General features: G+C 36.7%; 1 protein-coding gene, 1 long non-coding RNA gene and 2 pseudogenes across 5 annotated transcripts in view; 3 read left to right on the plus strand and 1 right to left on the minus strand.

The window, feature by feature from the left end:
• The first annotated feature begins 1,546 nt into the window (after window positions 1-1,546).
• LOC121242466 lies at window positions 1,547-6,110 on the plus strand (annotated as a pseudogene).
• A 1,714-nt stretch (window positions 6,111-7,824) lies between these two features.
• Window positions 7,825-26,512, plus strand: part of LOC121242485 (class V chitinase-like) — a 42,861-nt gene continuing 24,173 nt past the window's right edge. For 2 of the 4 annotated variants that reach the window (XM_041140330.1, XM_041140329.1), the window contains exons 1-5: window positions 7,825-9,077; window positions 9,452-9,583; window positions 9,710-9,891; window positions 10,415-10,625; window positions 10,911-11,148. In XM_041140330.1, coding sequence (XP_040996264.1) covers window positions 7,967-9,077; window positions 9,452-9,583; window positions 9,710-9,891; window positions 10,415-10,625; window positions 10,911-11,148 — 1,874 coding nt within the window. In that variant the 5' untranslated portion in view covers window positions 7,825-7,966. Of the gene's footprint in view, window positions 9,078-9,451; window positions 9,584-9,709; window positions 9,892-10,414; window positions 10,626-10,910; window positions 11,149-11,230; window positions 11,382-11,463; window positions 11,861-14,449; window positions 14,576-26,512 lie in introns of those variants that run through there. The other 2 variants (XM_041140327.1, XM_041140328.1) reach the window with 2 other exon arrangements.
• On the minus strand, window positions 12,186-14,381 carry LOC121242487 (annotated as a pseudogene).
• On the plus strand, window positions 17,536-21,086 carry LOC121242490. Its single transcript, XR_005935903.1, has 2 exons — window positions 17,536-17,797; window positions 20,760-21,086. It is a non-coding gene; the product is annotated as an uncharacterized LOC121242490 (long non-coding RNA).

Consider the following 26,512-nt stretch of genomic DNA (forward strand, 5'->3'; position numbering starts at 1 on the left):
TCCTTCGGCGGTGGTTGGCATTTTCCTTGATGAGAGTCCATTTAATTGTAATCTATTTTATTGCGTCGGAAAAATTTGGATTATCTGGTCCTGCCGCCCAACCAGTTCATACTTTTCAAACCTTACATTTTAGAGATGCAATGCTACAGTCACAAATATGTACATTTTATAAAAAATTAAGTAACATATATGTTTTTATGTTAAATTTATTTTACAGATTCTGTTTGGATGCTATGAATATTTCAAATAATCTGAGACGTTTATCTATAAATAATAATAAGTTAAAATGTTTAAATTGATTTTGTGAGTCTCATTAATATGTATTTTGATGTCTGAAATAAGTTGATATATATTTTAAATTTTTTAAACTCGTCAATAAACAGTATTGAGGTAAAATGAAAACAACGAGGTATATTTAAGATGAAATAAGAGCATTCTTATTGAATTCTCCATAACTTCTTTTTCTTTATAATTTAAGGAAAAATTTAGAAAATGCTCTCAAAACCTCACTCCATCTCTAAATCACTTTTATCGATATTTTATTCATTTCATTTAAATTAATTCTTCTTCCAATCATCTACATTTTCTATCATACTTATATTTGTTATAGTTTTAAATAATAGTTTTAAAAATAATTTAAATTTTTATTTAAAATATTCACTAGAGTAATAGTTCAAAACATAAGAAAAAATATTGAGTAGTTAAATTTGTAAATGGAAGTGAGGAAAAAAATAATAAAAAAAGAATAGAGAAATATTATTTTAATAGAATAGTGAATGTATAGGAATAAGATGTAGAATGTTTCTAAAATATGAGTAAAATTTAAGAAAAAATTCTAGAGAATGTATTTTTTAACTAAATTATAAAAAATTTTATGGGAAACCCAATAGAAATGCTCTAAGTTGTCTATGTTTAGCTCCATCCCTATAAAACTATCTCAAATGATAAGAGATCACCTTGACACCAAAACCGATCCTAAATCATGTAATTTTACAATTTAATTTATTAATTTATGAATTTATTTATATGAATCTTTCGTACGCACGTATTGTTTTTGAGATAAGATCATGATATAATTCAGTTAGCAGTACTGGCATTTTAAATTAGCGACATTTTGGTCTCAGTCTTCGTTGGAATGAGACCAATAATTTATCCGAAAATTTTTGTGCGCAAGTGCAGATTGCGATGTTTTTTGAAGAAGACGGTACCTGTAATTTATTAATAGAGCGGTGCTGCACCGTACCGCTAGTTTATTTTCAAATTTTTTTTTTTTATATTTTTTTAATATATTTAAATATTTTTAAAAAATAAAAAAATATATCAATATATTTAAAATTAGTTTCTTAATGATCAAGTAAAAATAAAATTAAAAAATAAATTAAAAATGACAAGCGGTACAATTGAGCGGTAGACTTCGGACGGCAAAATAGTATTTCTGTTATTTATAAATAATGGAGACCGTAATCATGTTGTTGCTGCTGCATGTTCACGCTTCTCTTTCCTTGCTTGCTAGCTAGCTCTTGATCCTATCAATAAGCTTTCCCCAATGTCGTCTAAACATTTTATGATCCTCTTTTACATTTTGCCATCTCTAATATTATTTCCCCCTGCAGAAGCACAGAGTTGGGTGAAAGCCGGTTATTGGCTTTACGGACAAGATATTTCTGGCATAAACTCAACGCTCTTTACTCACATTATTTGTGGTTATGCTGATATTAACACTTCAACGTATGAGTTACATATCTCGCCCAACCATGACCGCGACTTCTCCATCTTCATGAACACTGTCAAACAAGAGAACCCATCAATCACAACGCTTCTTTCCATTGGAGGTGAAAACCTATCGTTTCCACTTATGGCCAACAGTTCTGTTGGCAGAAAGTCCTTAATTGACTCCTCATTAAAAATTGCCAGACGCTATAGCTTTCAAGGGTTAGACCTGAGCTGGATTTTCCCTGACACAAGCTCTGACATGAACAACTTTGCCTTACTCCTTGAAGAGGGGCGACTAGCTGTAGAGTCCGAGGCTAAAAACAATAGCCAGCCACAACTGATCTTGACTGCAGTAGCTGGCTACTCGCCAGTTAATTCACAAAATGTCTCCTATCCTGTCGACTCAATGCAGAAGAACTTGAATTGGTTAAACATTATGGCTTATAACTATAAGGACCCTTCTGGGGCAAACGTTACGAATGCTCGTGCAGCTCTGCATGATCCAACGAGGCGTATTACTACTGATGATGGCATAAGGGACTGGATTCAAAGGGGACTATCTGCAAATAAGTTGGTTCTGGGGTTGCCTTAATTGCTATTAATTGCCCACCTTGGTGATACGAATGGTACGTGGAGGCAGCTAAAGAACCAGGAGCAAAAGTCAACAACGTAGCAGCTGCAGGAAACTTTAATAGCAATGCTCCTGATCTTCAGATCTTCAGTTATGCTGATATTGAGATGGCTACTAGTGCATTTTCATTTGAGAATAAGCTAGGAGAGGGTGGCTATGGTCCTGTTTACAAGGTAAACCCTTCTAGCATTAGGTTATTATATATAATCAGGAGTTTTTTTTAAATCTATTACTTTTATAATTTCTTAATTAAGCATCTCTTTTAACTTATATTCTATTAGAGCATTCACATTGGGTTTCCTATAAAATTCCTTATAATTTAGCTAAAAAGTACATTCCCTAAAATTTTTCCCTAAATTTTACTCATCTTTCAAAAACCTTCTACATCTCATTCCCTATCCATTCCCTATTCTATTAAAATAATATTTCTCTATTATTTCTTTATTATTTTTTTCTCTCACTTTCATTTACAAATATAACTACTCAATATTTTTTTTTATGTTTTGAACTAACTCTAGTGAATATTTTAAATAAAAATTTAATATTTTTTTAATATTTTATTTTATATTTTCGTAGTTATTTAAATTATTTTTTAAAGTATTATTTAAAACTACAACAAATATGAGTATGAGAGAAAGTGTATATGATTGGAATAAGAATTAATTTAATTGAAATGAATAAAATATTGATAAAAGTGATTTAGGGAATGAATAGTGGTTCCCCATATATTCATTCCCTAAACCTTTTCCCTAAAATAGGGATCCGGATGGAGGGAGGTTTTGAGAGTATTCCTTAAATTTTTCCTCAAATTATAGGGAAAAAGTGGTTTTAGGAAACCCAATGGGGATGCTCTTATCTCATCATTTCATTTCATGTTTCATTTTATTTTATTAGTCCATCTCAATCTTTCACGTGCTATAAACTTAGAAAAACAGAGGGGTGTAACCGGTTCGGTCAGATCCAGTTTTAAACAAAATTTAGGACCAAATCAGTATGTACCGGTTTTACATTTTCGAAAACTGATTATGCACCGGTTATCCTCCTAAACCGATACCTCTGATTTTACCAGTTCCGGTCCCTTTTTCCGGTTTTAATAGTATTAGTATTAGGGCATAAAATGTAATTAATATACTAATATACATTAGTATACTAATGTATACTAATTAATTAAAGCGAAATGTAATTAATATACTAATATATTATATATTTATCAAAAAGAATATGTTGAGAATTTATTAGGCCATAAAATGTTATTAATATTTATATATTTTATATTTAAAGCAAATGATCAAATAATTTTTCATGTTTAAGTTTAAAATTTTATGATTATAATTTATATTATATTATATTATATATATAAATTATATATAATAAAAAAATTATATATAATATTAAAAAAAATTATATAATATTAAAAAAATTAATTTAAAATATATAATATAGTGAACCGAACCGGTCCGGTCTTAAAAAGTATAGAACTAGAACCGGACCGATACCGGCCGGTTTTGGAATTAAGGGAACCGGTTCCACCGATTCGGGCCAGTTTTCCGGTTAATTTTTACACCCCTTCAAAACCTTTTTATTGTATTATTTTCCTATATACATTTATGATTACTAATTAAAAAAAAAAAAGCCACTCCACTTTTTTTTATCATTACTTTCAATTAAAGAAATTTATTCATCTTATTATATAGAGCTATGGACTCTTCCTTAATTACCCATTTGATTTCTTTACCTCTGAACTCTTGTACTACTAATTTAAACTCTTTATACTCTCACCAAATAATTTTGATGTTTATTGAGACATAACAAGTTGTCATTCCTCAACAACATAAGAATATTCTTACATTTCAAACTAGCTAACCACAAGTGTCTGTGTCGCAGGGTATACTTGAAAATGGACAGGAAATAGCAGTAAAAAAACTTTCAAAAACTTCTACACAAGGATTTGAGGAGTTCAAGAATGAGGTTTCACTCACAACGAAACTGCAGCATGTTAATCTTGTCAGAGTCTTGGGATTTTGCATTGAAAGGGATGAACAAATGCTCATCTACGAGTACATGCCTAACAAAAGCTTGGACTTCTACCTATTCGGTCAGAATATTTTCTAGTACTTACAGTATTGAAGGGAAAATATTGAGAGCAAAATGATATTAATTGTTTGTTTCAAGTTCTAGCATATATAGTAGGCAAAAGCATATTCTAATTAATTTAGTCCCATTAATGAAAATCCGGACGAACCTCTAATTTTAAATTACCCTGAGAGAGAGAAGACTCAAGGGCATCAAGTGAGAAAGAGTTATTTACATGAAGTAGGCTATACAGTACAACCTTTATTAATAATCATTTAAAGTTGTTTGAAACATTTATGAAAACATCAATAAATGTTGTAAGGCTGGCCTACTTTATGTATCTATCTCTCTCACTCGAGACTCTCAAGTTCGGATAAGAACTTAAAGGGAGTTTGACATATACCTTTAAGGATGCCATTTTGCATTTCATCACTAGCTAAATAATTGTGATCTTGATGAATTTAGTAAGGAAATGAAAATTCTTTAATTGTAAGGAGTAGTTGGGCAATGGAAATTTTAAGAATGTTTGAGAATTCAGCTTTTGAGCATTTTGCTTTATTTGAGTAGTACTTGCACTCACAATACGAATGTATTCAACAACAATATTTCATAATTGTTAATGCAGACCCTACCAGACAAAGGCTTTTGGATTGGAATAAACGTGTTCATATCATCGAAGGGATTATTCAAGGACTTCTATATCTCCAAGAATACTCGAGATGGACAACAATTCATCGAGACTTGAAAGCAAGCAACATTTTACTTGACAACAAGATGAAGCCTAAGATCTCAGATTTTAGCATGGCTAAAATTTTCACAAATGAGGGACATGAAGCTAATACAGGCCGAATTGTTGGAACATAGTAAGTACTCTACATGATATTAATGAAGTACGTACTGCAATGATTAATTCCTGATACTCAATTTGACTATATATTGTGTATTATCAACCATTAATGCATGCAGTGGTTATGTTCCTCCTGAATACATTAAACGAGGTTTGTACTCCACCAAGTCTGATGTTTACAGCTTTGGAGTTTTACTGCTACAAATCATAAGCGGCAAGAAGAATGCTTGTTGTTATGGCTTGAATGAAAATTTAAGCCTCTTAGATCATGTAAGTTAGTCTGATTATACTTTGGTTTTACTATCCAATGACTTGACCTAATCACCTAATCAAATGATTCTATTCTGGAAAGATGAACACTGTACGTACTCATATAGACCCCATATAAGCATTTAACACAATGCCTATCTTTCTGCATTTAAGCATCCGATTTGGTTAGGACATGGAGAATTGCCTTTTCTGCGTGGCTAAGCATCAATCCTACTTGTGATCAACTACATGACTTGTATTATTGATAATTTTTCATTCTCTAATTAGGCATACGATCGGTGGGAATCAGAGAAAGGCATGGAGTTTATGGACCCATCTCTGGATGATACACTTTCATCATGTAAACTATCGAGATGCTTGCAGATGGCTCTTTTATGTGTCCAGGAAAATGCAGTTGATAGGCCAACCATGTTGGACGTTGCTTCAATCCTAAAGAGCGAAAGCGCTGCACTTACAATCCCTAAATTGCCTGCCTTCTCTATAAAAAGAAATGAAGAGGAGGAAAACAAAGATGAATTGAAGCGAGAAAATTGTTCCATCAATGATACAACAATCTCCGAAATGGTTGCTCGTTAATTAAGCATGCATGGTGGTCTTTCTGATATGTAGTTTCATAACGGGGGACCTTAGGCATTCATTGGTATATGTATTGATCTTATCATGATTGCAGTAAATTTTTAATCTTTGCCCAAAGAAAAATGTAAAAAAAACAAAAAAAAAACTAAAATCCAACTCCGATTCGACAAGTCAAATTTGGAGTCGGATCGAAGCCTACACAAGTCGAAGTCAGAGTTCGGATTCGAATTTGACAAAGTCGGAGTCGAATTTAGGGGATTTCAACTCTGACTTTGTCAATGCTCACCCATAGGTGATTTGTGATCTTAGATTACTTGGGAATAATAAGTTATTACTCTTTATAATAGTTTCAATAGAGCTCTAGTTATCTCATTGACTAATTCTTTAAAATATATATAGACCCAAATAATAATATGACTCGCTTCTCCCTTAAAGCGTTACACCATATGTTTAGCATTGCTAATACAAAAGAAGAAAAAAAAAATGGATGAGCTTCGTGAAATTACTCAAGTATCCCTGATTATTTACGTTAATGCTAAACAAAACCTATTAGCATGGATTAGAAACTAACATAAAATATTAAGAGCATTAACACAATAATTAGGTTACGATGGGAAACCCTTTAAAGAACTTCTCAAAGGTAAAACCTTACTCGACAACCAAACAAAGGAAAATCAATTTTATCGATTGAGAGTATTACAAGTAAAACGTTTACAAGACCTTTGTAACTAGACACGTTTACCCAAGACACGCGAGCCACTTGTCTTCTACCACAGTAGGTAGTCAAAACCTCTGACACTCTCCAATCTTTTTCTTTTCTACTGGAACTTCTAGTGGTTGAACTCAAACACGGCAACTCCCCCTTAAAGTATGTTCTCAGTCAATCCCACAAATTGAACTATTTGGAAAATCCTTCTCTTAAGAATTTTCTCTTTCATGATCTTCAAGCTCTCAATACTTGTGAATATGTGTTGTTCCAGTCACCACGAAACCCTCAGCCGACTCCTCTACAAATAGGCAATCCTGTGATTGATTTGGAAAAGGATTCTGCTGACAGGTTCTTAGTCAGATATGTTGCTCACTATTTGCGAACATCTTGGACTAGATCACTTATTCTAGATTGTCTCGAATTCAAATAAAGCTTGCATCTTTATCTCTTGAACTAACTCTAAAACTCGAAACATGCTTATGACTCTTATAGACCCTTATCTTATAATATTAACAACATTCGATAAGATTTACAGTTCAAACACTCATCCTTATTGGATAAATACTCATTTCTATCAGATGCAATCTTAGAGTCCTATTAAAACTACATCATCCATAATTTCGAATTAAATACCGACTCATCTAATCCTAGCCAAACATAAATTACATTTATACTTACGACAATCCAAGGTCTAAAATAAGAGGTACAACATTCTTACATGAAAAATATTGGAAAATTACGAAATTGCACACTCGTCAAATCAACCCTTTCAATACGCAACAGTACAGTTTTTTGATGCTGTCCTTGAAATTCAAATATTTCATCTACTTGACACCAAACTCGGATTGTCAAGGTAATGTTTGGCATCTTTTTATTGGACGTATCTCGTCTCAATCGTAAAACATAGAAAAAATTGTCAAGGCCCTGTGGGATTATTGAGAGGGCCAGGTGGCTAATAATATCATGCATGACTTTGACTGGGCTTCCTTGCGTCCCTTCATATCAAAGCCGAATTGGTGTACGACAGTCGACTTTCCAAGATGCAGTTCCTAATTCAATTTGTACGGTTCCTTTCAGAAATCGTATGGTTTTCTCATGAAGCAGATCTTATCAAACTCTGGTAGCAGATACAACTTGCTTTCCTTCCATGGCATCCATAAGCATAATCCTTCTCTTGTCAGTATTTGTTTCTTTAAATTTATTCTATTCTAATGCTCAAACTTGGATTAAAGCCGGTTACTGGTATGCTGGCAGTGAAACCCCCATTCCTGACATAAATTCTGCCTTGTTTACACACCTTATCTGTGCCTTTGCCAATGTCAACTCCTCCAACTACCAGCTTTCCATCCCCTCAGCAAATGAACAATACTTCTCCAACTTCACCAATATTGTCAAACGCAAGAACCCATCTGTGGTCACATTTCTGTCTATCTGGAATGGACAAGCTGCCACGGCTCAATCCATCTTGGGTAACAAAGTGAACACTTCAGTATTGTCTTCAATGCTCAACCAATCTTCCCACAGAAAGTCTTTCATTGAATCTTCAATCAGAACAGCAAGAAAATATGGGTTTCAAGGCATAGATTTATTCTGGCTTTGGCCTAATACCGCCTCAGACATGACCAACATGGGAGTTCTGCTGGATGAATGGCGAGCTGAAGTGAATTTTGAAGCCAGAAACACTGGACAAGCACAATTGATATTGATGATGGCCCTTCGCTACTTGCCAACTTTTGAATTTGGAACATACCCGATTGATTCAATACGAAGAAATATGGACTGGGCACATGTTATAGCATATGACTATCATCTGCCTTCGAAGGAGAAATTTACACATGCTCATGCTGCTTTATATGATCCATCAAGCCATGTTAACACTGATTATGGTATAAGGGACTGGTTGGCTAAAGGATTTCCAGCAAACAAACTGCTTTTGGGTTTGCCTTACCACGGCTACGCTTGGGCACTTGTGAATCCCAAAGAAAATGCAATTGGTGCACCATCATCAGGGCTGGCAGAAACAACAGATGGAAGCATGAGTTACAAGTACATCAAAGGGTACATTAAAAGTTATGGTGCTACACCTATATTCAATTCTACTTATGTTGTGAATTACTGCATTATTGGATCCACTTGGATTAATTTCGATGACGTGGAGGCTATCAGAACTAAGATTGCTTATGCAAAGGAGAAAAAGCTACTTGGCTACAATGTTTTTCTGGTCACCAATGACGACAATTGGGTGCTTTCTCGAGCAGGTACCTTAAAATTTATGTGGTTTTGTTTTGGCCTTGTTTTGTGAATCTGTTTATCAAGAAATGGAAGAAAATGGTAGGTAAAATTCCCTTAAAAATTACAAAAAAATGAGATACTCTTCACGACTTGGTTGATTCATTCAAGCATAATAGAGCTCATGCTTTGTTTTGTTACTTAAATTTTCCTTCAACTCATGTTTCTAACATTAAGAGGGGTTTAATAAACCCAACAGGCTGTTGAGTGGTACTAATTCTGCTGGGTGGCTGCTATACTGTAAAAGTAGTACAAATGCATTTGTTAATTTTCTCAATGAAATGTCGAAAAAGTTTTGTTTATGCAAAATATTTTTTTATTGATTTTTGGACTGCATTGTCAGCTCAAGACGAAGAAAATGGACATGGAAACAAGCGAAAGTTATTGTTAAGAATTCTACTTCCAATAGCTCTGCTCATTATCCTTTTAGCCTTCATGGTGTACTGCCTACAAAGCAGAGTGCTGGAGCCAAAAGGTATGCATCATCAACTTTAATAGTTCTCAACTAATAACAATGGAAAGAACATATTTTGCCTTTTGAAAGCATGACATCAAGAGATCTACAAATGATTTCTTTTTTCTTTGTCATCTTTGGTTTCAGGCATATTTCTTTTCGGCAGAAGAGGTCTATCTGGGCCTGTAACCAATCCATCAGCTGCTGAAAATCATGATGGCAGTGTTCCTCATCTGCAAGTATTCAGCCTCTCCAGCATCATAGAGGCCACAAACAATTTCTCAATCGCAAACAAGATTGGAGAGGGTGGCTTTGGCTCTGTCTACAAGGTAATGAGTGGCTTCAGTGCTTATTACTTTACAAGAAATAATTAGCCAGGAATACCACGGAAATCTTGAAGGTGAACTCTCTGATTCTAAGGTAAAGCCAAAATGGTGAATGTAGCCTACGTAGATACTGTTAGCTAGTTCAATTGCCAACTTGACATATAGAAAGGAAAATTTAGGCACTTAGATATCCGAGTCTTGAATGATTGGAAACTTGTTATAATCAATCCAAACCAATAAATCGGCCAATGACTGTCCCACAAAGTAAATGAAGGATATGATTGTAAGCTTGTGTCTGTGTGAGTTTGGTTGTCAATGCCATCTTGGCACCATTTAAGAATTAACAAATGGGCATGTATTTACCATATACATTCTGTTGAGTGGTACTAATTCTGCTGCATTTGTAGAGTGTGAATACAGCCTTTGGGTAGGTGTGCGTTAGAGCTTAGGAAAAAGCAACAACATTCCTAAGCCTATGTTGCTATAGCTTAGAAGGCATTGATAACCATGTGTTCAATTTTTCTAGGGAATGTTACCTAGAGGACAGGAAATAGCTGTGAAGAGACTGTCAAAAACTTCTACTCAAGGACATGAAGAGTTCACTAATGAGGTTACTCTTACCGCAAGACTTCAACATGTAAATCTAGTTAGAGTGATAGGGTTCTGCATCGAGAATGAAGAAAAGATGCTAATCTATGAATACATGCCAAACAAAAGCTTGAATTTCTACCTCTTTGGTATGTCTTCCTTCTTTTGTTTTTAATTCTTCTCTTTTATGTTTCCATGGCACATTTTAGCTTTCATATTTCATGATCATAAATGAGTCGAATTCTCGATGAATTGAGTAAGATATCCTAATTTGATACCACTCTTGGTCAATCCGGAAAAAAGCAGAGGCAAAAAATTTGGTACATGGGGTCATTAAAAGCCATGATTTTCTTTTCCTTTGGTACATTTTTCCCGTGTTTGCCTAGTTTTATTGTGGGTAACCACTTACTACTGAGGGCTCAAACTTTCTGCAGATCCAATTGGCAGGCGTATCTTAGATTGGAGAAAACGTGTTCACATCATTGAGGGGATTATTCAAGGGCTTCTATATCTCCAAGAATACTCAAATTTTACTATAATTCACCGAGATCTCAAAGGTAGCAACATTTTACTGGACAAGAATATGAATCCGAAGATATCAGATTTCGGAATGGCTAAACTTTTTGGAAAAGATGAGCATGAAGCAAACACAGACAGGATTGTTGGAACATAGTAAGTCTTCAACTTGTGTAGCTTTTCGCAAGCATTTCTCTTTGTTAAGTTCTCAGCATCTCTGTTAACATATACAATGCAGTGGCTATGTTCCTCCGGAATATGTGAGAAAAGGTATATACTCCATGAAATATGATGTCTATAGTTTTGGAGTTCTACTTCTGCAAATCATAAGTGGCAAGAGGAATGCCTGTTATTATGGCGTGAACGAGACATTGAACCTTCTTGAATACGTATGTAACTTCATTAAACTTTCTTATGATTTAGCTTTCTGCAACTTGAAATATAAAGATAGAAAACATTGGATTATTTCAGGCATATGAGTTGTGGAGAGAAGGTGAAGGCATGAGGTTTATGGATCCATCACTTGATGATTCATCTTTGCCATGCAAACTCCTGAGATGCTTGCAATTAGCTTTGTTATGTGTCGAAGAAAATCCCGTGGACAGACCGACAATGTTGGAAGTTTACTCAATGCTTAAAAATGAAAATGCACCTATTGCCACACCTCAAAAGCCAGCGTTCTCCATTAAAACTGATGAGAGTAAGGGGAGCAGTTCTACATCACAGCAAAGAAGTTCTGCAGCTACAAGTTCACTAATTTCCCAAATAATACCAAGATAACCAGGCTAGCTTTTGGTGGGAGACATGGTTGACTAAAGAGATATTTGTTTCTAACTTTTGTTCGCGTTGTCAATTGTATGTAGTTTTTTTTTTTTTTTTTTTTTTTTTATCAATACTTAAATAATTCCCATATGTCCACAAATAGGTAGAATATTTATAAAAGGAATGGGAAACCCCTGCATTCATCATGATGAAAGTTTAGCCTTCTGTTTGACCAAGCAATTGCCTTTTCAGACAATGATACTACAAAAAATCCACTTGCAAGCCAAAACTAAATGAAACAATGGTATCACTGGTTAATTCTGAGAGATCACTTTCATGATCTAGATTATAGGACTATATGAAGAAAGGCATTCCCCACTCTCTAAAAGAGAATCCTTTCTACAAAACCAAAGTCTTCAATTTATGCAGATCTATCATTTCCTGTAATCAAACATCTTCAATCTAGGTATGAACCTCAACTTATAATTGGAATATCGAACTGCTTAGGGACATCCATTTTAATTTTTAAGCAGAAAATCCGAATCTATTTCACAGATTTCTGACATCAACCAAACTGTGGGCAGGTGCTTTTCTTAATCCTATCTCATTCATCATGCCTCTCACATTCTCAGCATCTTTCCACCTGCCCAGTGCGGCATAAATTTTTGCCATCAATACACAATTTCCTGTGTTTTCTGGCTCAAGCTCAAAAAGCCACTTTGCGGCCACCTCCCCTAGTTCAACATTCTCATGTATCACGCAGGCACCAAGCAGTGCTCCCCAAACAGCATGCTTAGGCTTAAATGGCATTGTTCTAATTAGATCATAAGCTTCATTCAGTCGACCAGCACGACCAAGAAGATCAATAATGCATGTGTAGTGATCAGGACAAGGACTCATTTGGTGATTTTCAAGCATGAACTTGAACAAATGCAAACCCTTATCCACCAGACCTGCATGGCTGCATGCATGCAATACAGAAGTGAAAGTGACTTCGTTGGGTTTCACCCCAGATTGAACCATCTGATAGAAAAGTGATACAGCAATCTCACCATGACCATGAACTCCATAACCAGCTATTATCACACTCCACAGGACGATGTCCCTTCTCTTTTCAGGAACTCCCCTAAAAACTTGGTGAGCAGATTCTAAGCTTCCACATTTTGAGTATATGTCAATCATACCAGTAGCAACTTCAATGCTTGCAAGAAACCCAGATCTTACCAGGTAACAGTGTATATTCGATGCTTGCTGCAAATCTACAAGAATGGCGTATGCTGGAAGGAGACTATTCAAGGTTGCTTCGTTAGGTTGTACTGCTTCCATTAGCATTTGTTTGAAAAATTTTATTGCTTCTATTGCAAGTCCATTATGAATACATCCAGAAAGGAGCATTCCAAGGGACTGTTCGTTTTTTAGTAGTTTTACCAAACACTCGAAAGATGAGGTAAACTTTTTTGCATTTTGCGTACATGTCAATCAATGCAGTCTCCACAATGACATCCGACTCAATCTTTTGCCTTATTGCCCACCCGTGCAAGCACCTACCGTACTCAATAGAACACAAACTGCCACATGCTGAAAGAAGAGAAGCTATACTTACTGGATTGGGTCTTACCCCGTCAGACTGCATGAGCCGACAAAGGGCCAAAGCGCTCCTTGCATCGACATTCAAAATCTACCCATTAATCATGGTTGTCCACGTGACCACGTCCCTCTCGCCCATGGTATCAAAAACTAACCTTGCTTCATCCATGCTACCGCACTTTGCATACATATCTACCAGGGCATTCTTCACTGCTATATTCTTCCCCAAACCTTTCTCTTCGAGTAATGCATTAATCCTTCTTCCCAATACCAAATCCCTAAAGTAAGCACAAGCTGGCAACACTGAGACCATGGTGGCACAATCAGGCTCCACTCCCACATCCATCATCCAATTAAAAATCATCGTAGCTTCCTTTGGACACCCATTTCTAAAATACACATTAATGATGGTATTCCAAGACACAACACTCCACTCCCACATCGTATCGAAAACCTGTCTCGCTGCCTCCTTCTCCCCACAGTTCATATACATCGCCAACAAAGAATTCTGCACAAACTTGTCCGAATCAAAGCCAACCATCAGTGTTCGCCCGTGAACTACAACACCTACATTAAGCAACGACAAGTCTCCGCACGCCTTAATAACAAATGGGTACGTAAAGTTATCGGGCCGGCACTGCCCCGAAGCGAGCAATTGAACAAATACATTAAGTGCGTCATAGGGTAGACCGTTTTGCATGTACATTCTTATCACGACGTTATACAAAAATAAACTCCGGTCGGAAACTTCATCAAACAGTTTACGAGCAAATCGAACGTCCCCACATAAAGCATACGCTGCGGCGACGGCTGAGCGAATCTCGGTGGACTTCGAGGAGGAGAGGAGGCCCGAGATGATGGTATGGGCATGGAGTTGTTTAATTTTCGTGAGGGAACGAGTGGCTGCAAAGTTTCGGAACAGTGACTGGCACTGGGCAGCGGTCGTGGCGAGAAGGTGCTTGGTTTTTGAGAGAGCATGAGAGGCGCCATTCATCAATTTCACACCTTTCGCCCAGCAATGCTAAAGCTGGGCCACTCGAAAAGTTCAAGTATATGATACTTAGTGTAATGTAAGGTTGGAATAAGAACTATAGGAACCAGTCGTACGTGTACCCATATGGACCCATCTCTGGATGATACACTAGTTTCTTCAAGTAAATTGTTGAGATGCCTGCAAATTGCTCTTTTATGTGTCCAGGAAAATGCAATTGATAGGCATATAACAGATGATTCCACAAATCAAGCCAAAGATCACACAACAGAAAATTAGCCACAAATCAAGCTTGTAACCGTCACCAAAACAAAAATATTAATCTCTGTAACAGTTACCATTTTCTTGCTGTAACGTTCTCTCATTTCCTAAAATAGATGTATAGGTTGTATATATATATACAATGTAAGTATGCGGCTGAGTTGTATAGTTGATTATTCTCTGCATAAAATTCAAATTGCAAAATCTGCAAACATTCAAATCTCGTCATGTATCAGGAGAGCCACTTTCTCACGAAAATCAGATCCCTCATCCATCCCCGCCCATCCAAAATCCTCCATCTCAAACTAATAATCCTTCGATTGTCCTAAACATCTCCTCTCAAATCAACGACAAACTCACCCCTTCTACCTTTCTCCAATGGCGTGCCCAGTTTGAGGGCCTTCTAATTGGGTATAATGTCTTAGATTATGTTACCGGCGACAATCCCTGTCCCAACCCCATTGGCACCTCCGCATCCTCCCTTCAACAAAAAACTCACTGGATCAGGCAGGATAAACTCATTCTCAGCGCTATTTTGGCAAAAGCTCTGCTCTTACATTCCCTAAATTGCCTGCCTTTTCTATAAAAAGAAACGAAGAGGAGGAAAACAAATTTGAATTGAAGCCAGAAAATTGTTCCATCAATGATACAACAATCTCCGAAATAGTTGCTCGATACTTAAGCATGCGTTGGCTTGAGGCTACTTCTGCAAATTAATCTTTACATAAATGAAACCTTGAGCATGCGTTTGTTTATTTCGTATTTATCTTTACATTTCTGTCATTGTTTTCACAACAACTCCATGAAGTATGACGTCTATAGCTTTGGAGTTCTACTTCTGCAAATCATAAGTTGCAAGAGGAATGGATATTGTTATTATGGCACGAATGAAACCTTGAGCCTTTTAGATTATCTGTGTAACCTTGAGCCATCTTTGCTTTCTTCGAAATAAAATGATGAACATTTAATTATTTCAGGCATATGAGCTTTGAAAGAAGACGAAGGCATGGAGTTCATTAATGATCCATCACTAGATGATTCCTCTTCATCTTGCAAATTAATCTTCAGATGTTTGCAAGTATCTGTATTGTGCGTCCAAGAAAATCCAGTAGACAGACCAACAAATGTTGGAAGTTTATTCCATCCTCAAAATTAATGACACTGAAACTGTTACTACCAATTTCTGAAATAGTACCACGATGACCGAGCTGGAATTTGCAGGAGATGGGGTTAAAGAAATCGGTTTTTGACTTTGTTTGAAACAAATGAAAATGGTGCATCTTTTTTTCCTCTTTCAAAAATAGTCATTAGGTTTAAAAAAACAGAGGACTTGTCCTGTTTTAGAAAAGTATTCCTTTAGGATTCACATAAAATTCTAACGAAGGATTTGACATAGCAGGCTCGATCTTTCTGTATGAATGCTGCTGAAATACCCCAAGGTAAAGAAAGGAAGAGAGAGGATATGCTCTCTGAAGTGTGTGTGTGTGTGAGGGTATGCAAATTGATATTCTTTCTATCCATCTCACAAAATGGGATTATACCTTTTGTTTCAGAACAGACAGAGGAAATTATATTTTCCACCATTTTGAATTATTGGTATTGTTCTGGAAAATCAATCATCATGGAGCAAGTTGAAAATCTTGACTATATATACAATTTTACTGCCAATCACATTTAGACTTTTATAAAATCTGACCCATCTGCCAATAAGTGAACTCAGTCATTTCAAGATGTATATTATATACCATATCCTGCTTACAATATTCAACTTTGAGATGGTTTTGCATTAGTGGAAGCTTACAATAATCAAACCATCTTGGTTGTGCTGCACTGGTCAAACTCGAGACAAATGGTTTTACCTAAAATAATTGTGAGACCTTATCTTTTACTTTTACTTGCCTTCTAGAATCTATACCTTTCCTTGCATTGAATACATCTCTATCTTCTGGATAGGGACATTGACAAACATATAAAACCATCAAAGTTCTAACAGGGGGATTTTTAATTTCAATATAAAATCTTCCCCACTCTTCAGAATGACGAAACCAGCACTAGTGCAGAGACATTTCAAAATTATGGCAAGCCATAGCTTTCTGCGCATCCTTCCTATTGTTTACACCTTGTTCATTTTCATCACTGCTAGAAGTACTGCCATGGCTGCCTCGCAGCTGCCGCCGGTGGTCAAAGCTGGTTATTATCCTTCATGGGTTATGGATGATTTGCCACCTTCAGCCATAAACACCTCATTGCTCACCCATGTATTGTATGCTTTCCTTGTGCCCAACAACGTTACTTTTGGGTTTGACATCTCAGATTCGACGGCCATGATCCTCTCAAACTTCACCACCACCATTCATCAAAAGAATCGCCATGTGAAGGTTCTTTACTCCATCGGTGGAGGAGGTATTGAGCCAGACCCTTTTGCTCTCATGGCCACGAAAGCCTCGTCTCGGCAAGTTTTCATAGATGCAACTATAGGAGTTGCACGTAAATATGGGTTTGATGGGTTTGACCTTGATTGGGAATTCCCTGAAAGCCCAAAAGCAATGAATGATTTTGCCCTCTTACTTAAAGAGTGGCGCCAAGCAGTCGGCAAGGAGGCTAATATGACAAATAGGTCTCCCCTATTGCTCACTGCCGCCGTCTACTATTCGGCGGAATTCTTAATATACGGCGACCGCCGCTCTTATCCAGCGGCCGCAGTCAGGAATAACTTGGACTGGGTCAATGTGATGTGTTACGAGTATCATGGATCATGGGACACTTCCGTCACAGGGGCCCATGCTGCATTATTTGACCCAAAGAGTGAGCTTAATCTAAGCTCAGTCTATGGGATTAAGTCGTGGCTCAAGGCGGGAGTGCCCGGAAACAAGCTGGTTATGGGTTTGCCACTCTATGGTAAGACATGGAAGCTCAAGGATCCAAAGTTGCATGAGGTTTGGTCACCTGCAGTTGGCGTCGGTCCAGGAGATGAGGGTGTGCTGACTTACTTACAGGTGGTGGAGTTTAATAGGAGGACTAAAGCCACAGTGGCACATGACGTGGACACTGTTTCTGCCTATTCTTATACAGGGACATCTTGGGTCGGGTACGATGATGCCCTGTCGACAACAGCAAAGGTTTTGTTTGCTCAGGCACTTGGACTTCGTGGGTACTTCTTTTGGGCAGTTGGCTACGATAATGATTGGACAATAACCGGGCAAGGTATCTTCTTTGACATGAATACAATCTTTATTGCAGTGCCATTCTTTCCATCAGTGCATAGAATATTAAAAGTGTTGACATTTAATGAACTCTTTGACATGCAGCCTCAAGTTCGTGGATCCTTGACAAATGAAGATTGTTTAGCCTGCTTTCGATTGCAGATCAACTACACATGGAGTAAATTCCATCGATATTTTAGTTTCTTTTTTTTATTAGAAAAGTTCTAGTCAATGACATCTACGTTCTTTCCTCTTTTTGGTGTCCAAATTTTATTTAAGTATCAGATTTTAGCTTCATTGTGTGTTGTATGTTAAAAATTTTAACATGAAACATTAAATATAAGGAATCAAATTCTATGATCCACGATAATAAATAATAATAGTTAGAAAGCGTACTTTTCTCTATCTCAGATTGATAAAGAATTTAACCTGATTATGAGAGAATGATCACTCTAGCAACATTACCTCCAAATGTCTCCTGATGGGTAAAGGCACAATAATGTTGTAGGTGAGAAAGACCGTTAATCCCTCAGTGTTATTTATAGACTTATAGCAGTCTTGAAATATAAAGATATTCGTGCACCACTATGACCAGAATAGAGGTTTTCTTATCCCATTGTGACTCATTAATTAATTGATAATATTTAAACTAGTCTAAACCCTTTAGGATATGGGTGTGTGGGACATATAGCTTTAATAAAACTTTTACATTCTCCCACTTGGCCCATACGCTCATAAAATAATATTTTCCGTTCATGAGTTTATTACAGGAAATTAACCATACTGGGCATGTTCATTTCCAGAAAATTTTCCTGGCTAAAATTAAATTATATGAATTCTGTAATATTAATATAAAAGCAGCTACCAATGCGAGTCATGGCGGTCTTCTGTTATATAACCAACAAATTTCCTTCCATGTACCACAATACTAATAACTTAATTTAACTCGATATTTAATTGAGACAATTAAGGCGACTACTGTAATGTCTTGGGTTCCAATTAATGTCTATTTTAGACATTATCTTGTCATCATTCATCTACACAAGTCAATGTACATATAAAGTGAAAAGACAAGAAAAGAAAAGCAATCATAATAGATATCTCTCAATGTCCAGTAATAAAATATTCAACATATCAATGATCTTTTTAACTTGTTCACATCATATGTATAAGCATAAGACCCATATTTTCAACATGTTCTTAAAGTATAATCATTAACACATTATTGATATAGACATATTTGTTTTTGTATTTTCTGCTTAAAACTTAGGTATTTAGAATTTCATTAAATACTCATCATTCAGAGAAAAATACTCTGAAAAATACTTGCCATACATTCTTAGCGGCTTGGCTATAAGTTCCCAATCCTAAGATAAATTTCCTCAGTCAAATACCACACACTATGGCCTCAAATCATACCGCAAACTCAGTCCCTATTGAACATGAAGCAGTAAGAGATTTGCCTCATACTTTTCCATAAAATAACTCTACTAGATAGGAAAATATATAACCATAACTGTATTTTCTATCATTAGAGTAATCCCACAAAATAGGGTCTGAATATCCAGTTACCTTAAGAGCATCAGTTCTTCTTAAGGCAACAATATAGTCTTTAATTTCTTGCAAATAACATTACACTCTTTTCACAGCTTTTGGATCAAATATCTTTGGTTTACTTTGGCAACAACCAAGGATGCCAGCTAAAATCATTAGAATCTTCCTGAGTAATCAATAATATACCCATTAATTGTTATACGATCTAACTTTCTTTTATTTGGATTGTAAAGTCTTACTTTAGATTGATTATTCATATATGTATATGCTTTAAATCAAGTATCCTATCACTTCACAACGCAAAATAGGTCTTTGAGATTACTTACTAGAAACACAATTTAAGATATATATGATTGTCTTTAAAAATCTTACTTCACATTTTTTCAAGAAGTTAACGAAATATGTTTGAGTTGTGGCTCAACTCTTAATATTTTTCCATGACACTACTTCAATTCAATACAATGACTTTCACATTTTTATCTAACTTCAATTCTATCTAACTGCAATTCCTCCCATGAAAAGTACCTCAAGAATTACTAATGGTTAGAGACTTCTCGTGTAGCAGATAGATACATTTATATCATGAAAATCATCTATAAAAGTAATAAAATATTTCTATCTATCAAACATTATAGAGAAAAAGGTTTACAAGCGTCTATATGCATTGTATCAAGAAACTCTCTATTCCTTGTATTATATTTTCTTGATATATTTGATTCGCTTTCCTTTTATATAAATCAACACGTATCCTAAGATTAGAAAATCTAAATGCGAAATTATTTTATTTACTAACCTCTACAACCTTTCTTGGAGATATTCTCCAAACTTTTATGTCACAAAATTATGTTTCAAATTCTATGCCAAAAATTGTAAAAGTTTTCATAAATCATGTTTCATTTAGTTCCAGTACATGCCTCATGAGTGAAAAAAATTTTTTTTAAGAAAAATATTAGTACGAAGGCATGACAAATAAAAGTTTTATTAGAAGATAAATAGAACCAACATAAATGACACATGGAAGCTCAAGGATCCAAAGTTGCATGAGGTTGGATCACCTGCCGTTGGCGTCGGTCCGGGAGATGAGGGTGCGCTGACTTACTCACAGGTGGTGGAGTTTAATAGGACCAAAGCCACCGTGGCACATGACGTGGACACTGTTTCTGCCTATTCTTATATAGGGACATCTTGGGTCGGGTACAATGATGCCCTATCGACAACAGCGAAGGTTTTGTTTGCTCAGGCACTTGGACTTCGCGGGTACTTCTTTTGGGCACTTGGCTACGATAATGATTGGAGAATAACCGGACAAGGTATCTTCTTTTACATGAATACAATCTTATATGCAGTGCCATTTTTTTCCATCAGTACAATATAGAGTGTTGACATTTTTATGAACTCTTGACATGCAGCTTCAAGTTCGTGGATCCTTGACAAATGAACATTGTTTGGCCTGCTTTCGATTGCAGAGCAAGTACTCGTGGAGTAAAATTTAGTGCAGAGCCATACTGCCATCGTATTTGTCGTAAAATAAAACTACAGATTTCCAGCGGGATTCTAGTCAATGACATCTACGTTCTTTCCTCTGCTTGGTGTCCAAACTATATTCAAGTATCAGATTTCAGCTTCATTGCGTGTTGTAATCTAAGAGCATTGGGGTCCATTTATTTTTCTTGACACGCTTTTCACACATCCTCATAGAGATTGAGAAAGGGCTTTCAAACTGTGCAGAGAATCAATGATATCTGTCTTACACGTTACATAAAACAAGTGAGTTATTTTGCGCCGCACATACATTCGTATTCGTTTGGATAGTAAGATGAGATCAGATAGGATGATATAGTTTTAATATTATTATTATTATATTATTTTGAGATGTGAAAAAGTTAAATTATTTATTATATTTTATGTAAAAATTTAAAAAATTTATAATTATGACTGATAAGATAAGATGAATTGAAATGATTTGTATATCCTTGCAAATTAGTTTTAACCCTTCCATGCTTTTGAAGCTGCCAAAACACAGTAGCCACAATTTGGAGTTAAGTCTCTAACAGTTAAAAGACTTAAAAAAAAGGCTAAAATAGTCGTATACTTATAGAGAGAGAGAAGCTTTGTGAGACCCAGTGTCGTGGCCCATGACCCCTGAATGACATCGTATTGGCCGGTAAATTTTTTCCCCGACCTCCAGTGTGCAGAAAATTAAATGACAGACAACAAGAAGACGATATACGAACGCACTGTTTGGAATAAATCCAAACGCTGCGTTTTACAGACCCCTAATAAAAACAAGTGAAACGGTGCGTAGCACCCATCTACAGACTAATAAAAACACCCAGCCCATATGGCGCGTCTTGGTTCTTCAAGTCCCTGGCCTCCACGACGTCGTCCAGCTTCTTTCCAGCAACTTCAAGCTTTTTCTTCTTCACTTAATTGGGTTCATTACATTGTCCACCCCTTCAAAGAACCTTGTCCTCGAGGTTGAGAGCTATGATTCAATTTTATGATCAAGTTTCGAATCCTTTCCGGCAATATTTCTTTGAGAGAGGCAACTAGTATAGCCAAGGAGACATGAGCACCGGACCTGATAACAAATTCCTTGATATCAAGAGTTTCAGATTTTGATTGAAGTAGAAAATTCTTTTGCACATCATATGAGACTAAGCACAATGTTATTTGGACAATCCATTGCCCATCCCCTTAGGAACCACTTGACAAAAACAATTGAGACTGATAAAAAAAATTTCATCAATCTCTCCAGCGTGATTTATCTCCACCTCCATTGGATGGAACTTTGCAAGCCCATCTAGTCTAAGACCCTGTTGTAGGTTCATCAAGGAACTCAGTCCATATATTCCACTCCAAAATTAAGCTATCATTTGCTAACTAGCTAACCCATGTTGCAAACCTCTCATTCAGCCACAATTGAGTCCACCATTCCATTGCTACAATATTGTCAAAATCCTAAAGCTGAGATGATACCGTGGCAAGTCCTTCAACTGTTGCTCTCACTTTAGTAAGGATTGCTTCTGTTTCACCTTGGGCCCTGTTAATTTGTGTAATATCCCGTATTTTTTTAGCGTATTTATTTATTTTATGTGGAAATTTTTTTTTTATATAATTAATTTAAATATTATTGTTCTTGTTTTAAAAATTTATCGAATTTTTCTCGTTGGATTTATTTTATAATTTTTAAGTTGTGAAATTTATTTGGATGTGCTTTGGTGTTATTATTTAATGTTTGTTTTTAAATTTGCGTTTTGCTTTAATGAATAATTTTATTGTTGGACTTTAATTGTTATTGTTTTATTTTCTTTTTTTCTTTTTCTTTTTCTTTTCTGTTTTTTTTTTCTCCCACGCACGGCACTACACAGTGCACGTCTATCTCTTTTGTTTCTCTAGGGTTTTCTTAGCACCCGAATATTTTCACACTTACACCCTAGACCTTCGAAACTACCCTGTGCCGTCGCTGCCACCAGCCTCCAGAGTTCACCATCGTGCAGCCCCTCCTAGTTCGACGTCAACTTCCATCTCCACGCACGTAAAACCGACGCCACCGTTAGCGTCCTTCACCAAGGCTCAACGCCTCTCTGTGCGCCATTGTGTCCGTCTCGGCCTCAGCCACAACAGCATACCGTTACCGTGAGAGCGTCCCGCTCATACAAGGAGGTCAGCAACCGCGGGAAACCATTGCACCACGTGAGACGCTGAGCAAGCGGATCGCACGGCAAGAGACTCGTCGCGCACGGCCAAAAGCCATACTGCATCTTCACGGTTTTATCCAACTGTCTCCTGGAAAACCGCAGCCTCCCAAGGAAGTCAAGTCGCCGCTTGCTCCTCCTCAATGCTGCCATGCGCCACCACCGTGACCCAGCCGTGAACCCGTAGCCTTCGATAGCCATCCCGCAGCCTCTGTTTTTCACTCCCGAAACAGAGGATGGTTCTCCTCCTACCGTGAGCCATTGCAACCTTTAACCACCGTGAGCTTCTTCACGTTGCGGCTCCAGAAACCGCCGGCGAAGTTTTCCGTCACCCCAGGTCCGCCTCTTGCCGCCCCGCCGCACGGTATCTCCCTCTCTGTTTTCTGTCTCTCACGTTGGTTTACTCTCCCGTAAGCTCTCTCTCACCGTGCATCTCTCTCTCTCTTTCTCATCCAGTGCATAGCCACCGAGTGCACCACCTCCCGTCGCACGCCGCGCCGTCGCACTTCACCATCTTGGTGAGTCCCTGCCGCCGCTGCATGTTTTTCGTTTATTCTGTTGTTTGTTTATCGTCTGTTTTACGTATAGGGTGCTTATATATATATATTTATATATATATATATGTGTGTGTGTATATTTATAAGTAAAGTTTTAACTTGGGCACTTACTAGTTTTAACCTAATATATATTAGGAAAGTTCACGGTTTGAGTTTCGGCTGAGAAGAAACTTTTGTACGTTGAGTTTATATATTTAATTAGGATTTTGTTTTAAGTTTTAATAAATATTATATTGTATTTTGATAATATTGTTAGTTAAAGTAAGTAAATCTATTTTTCATAAGAGGTGAGTTTTTCATGAATTATTTTAGGAAAAGTTTAGTAATCAATGTATTATTTTTATTTATAAAATATTGTTGGTATTTTAGATATTTTGAATATTAATTTTTATTGAGCTCTATAAGTATCATAATACTTTTTCGAAAAATTTTCTTGTCCAGTACGATTTCGATTAAGTGAATATTGTTGGTCTTAGAAAATGTTGGTATTTTAGGTATTATGAGAATTTTAGGTTTTGAGGTTCTTAAAATAGGTTCTTTTAGCATTTATAAGTTTTAATATCGAAATACGTGGTTGATTGGAAATTTATGGAAGTTACATGATTATTTTATAGGTGACGATTAATATTTGTTCGGTATTTTTGAGGAAAGTTCTGAAAAGTTAAGAAGTCCAGGTAAGCGGAGTTCCTATGCTAGACTTTGCATTAAAATAAAATGAACTAAGGTCCTTCTTGGAAAATGTGCATGTTTGGTTATGAAAAGAAATCTGAAAACAACCTCAGATATTTGTTCTGCATTACTCATAAGATTCTGTTTAAGAAGAAAGTATTTTCTGTCATGACTGGTGTAGACATGAGCTTATTTCTGATATTCTGTTTCTGAACTTTGAAAAAGAGAGCGAATATGAAATTTTGCGCATAAAGTATGTTTTGTGATCTGATTCTGTTCTGTTTTGTACTCTGTTATGATGTGGCATCTGAAAAACCTTTGGCATGACTTTCTGACTCTGATTCTGACTCTGATATGGTGATTCTGATTCCGTTTTGCTCTGATATGTGGCCCTGTCACGGGATATAATAGTGACCTCTGGCCCAGTCACGGGATATAATAGTGACCTCTGGCCCTGTCACGGGAGATAATAGTGACCTTTGGCCCGCCACGGGATATAATAGTGGTTTTCTGTTTTGAGTGCAATCGCTTTGGAAACACGGTGATTTATGTTCTACTTGGCTTTCCGCAGAATGCACAACCCTACCACGGGGGTTAAACATGGTCTCTGTTCTGATATGATATGATAAGACGAAGTTGTACAGTCATGTTGTGCCAAAGGAGTCTTTGAACATGAAAAGTTGGTTTCTGAATATGAAATATTTGAGAAGTCGCTCTGATTTTCTGATAAAACGTATTTGTTTGAGATTTGCATATTGATACTGAAATGTTTTGTTTCTGTATTCCGTATTCTGTGAAAATGCTCATGTTTACACACTAGTATATGTCCTCTGCTTACTGAGTTGTTGATAACTCACCCCTTATCTCCATTCATTTTTTAGATGATTTTTGAATAGACCAGCTAAGGATCAGGATTATGGAGTATCGGTGAGATGATTTTTAAGCATAGTGGATTCCTCATAGAAGATTTTTTTGAGAAGTGGCGGATTTTATTAAGAGACTTTGTAGTATTCTGATGACGTTATATTTTGGAGTCTATACATTTGTTGATTATCAGGTTATATGAGTTAACTCTCCGGACCCTCGGGGACGGGGTGTTACAATTTGATCCATCTTTGCAGCTTCAGATTGTAAGATTACAGAACTCTTCTTTCCATCAGCAATATTGATGTTGGCTTGTCTTTCTCCTTCAGATTCAAGAACTTGAGCTCTATTTTTGCATTATGTTTCTGCTTGCATATCCATAGCTACCCTCACTACACGATCACTCCACGAGGAGGAGTTATATCCCTTATTTCGTAAGGGAGGCAATGTAGACCCCAATCTTTTGCAGCCACATTGATAGACTCTACTATCTCTTCATTCAGCGTGTCCCTTTTCTCAAACGTCTTGTCGAGAGTGATCTTACAAAGCTCACTGCGCATTGTTTTTTTGCGCAAGCTGAATCATAACATATTTGGGATTCTTTAGAAGTTCAATAACGCCCTGGCCATTACAATTTATTCCCGCAGGAGCCCCTTCCCTTCCTCTACCAAAGGGCCCAAAAACACTTTTAAGTGGAAAAACATCAAACATCTGAGGAGCAGGGTTCGTACCTACTAAAAATTGCAAGGCTTGCAGATTCCATGCTCTGGTTTTCCCATATAGCGAATAAACTGAATACAGAGAGGAACATTTCTTGGTACCTATGGGAAAATTGCACACATAACCACAACAAACACACAAGCATTCATGGAGAACTAAATGGTTTTCCTATCCCAACGCAAAGAGGTTGGATTAGGACTGATTCTTGCCAACGCCCTTGAGGTTCGCGTTGTTGACTCTGAGTTACGTGGCTGAGCTTGGTCATTTGAAGATGTTGATGACAGTGGTGATGGTCGCGATGGCTCAGGTGAACTATTAGACGATATGGTCTCTACCACAAGCTCAGGATCCCCAAATTGACCTTCAAAACGATGTGCACTGGAATCTCGACAAAAACTAAAATGTACACCACTTTTAGGAGGGTCACCTCTGCCACCCTTCGGACCACCCCTTCCACGACAGCCGCCACCCTCATGGCCTCCACCACCCCTCAATGCACCACGACCATCTCTAGATACAGCTCGTGTCTGTAAGATGAGGAGCTAGTCGGTGTCGATTTGTGCCACTACGGCCTGGAGGATCACATGGCCGAATGATGGGAGGGCCTTCTCGTCACAATCTCCACCGTAGCTTCCACAAAGGGTCTCGCTATCG

The sequence above is a fragment of the Juglans microcarpa x Juglans regia genome, chromosome 8D, assembly GCF_004785595.1.
Source record: "Juglans microcarpa x Juglans regia isolate MS1-56 chromosome 8D, Jm3101_v1.0, whole genome shotgun sequence".
Lineage (NCBI taxonomy): Eukaryota > Viridiplantae > Streptophyta > Magnoliopsida > Fagales > Juglandaceae > Juglans > Juglans microcarpa x Juglans regia.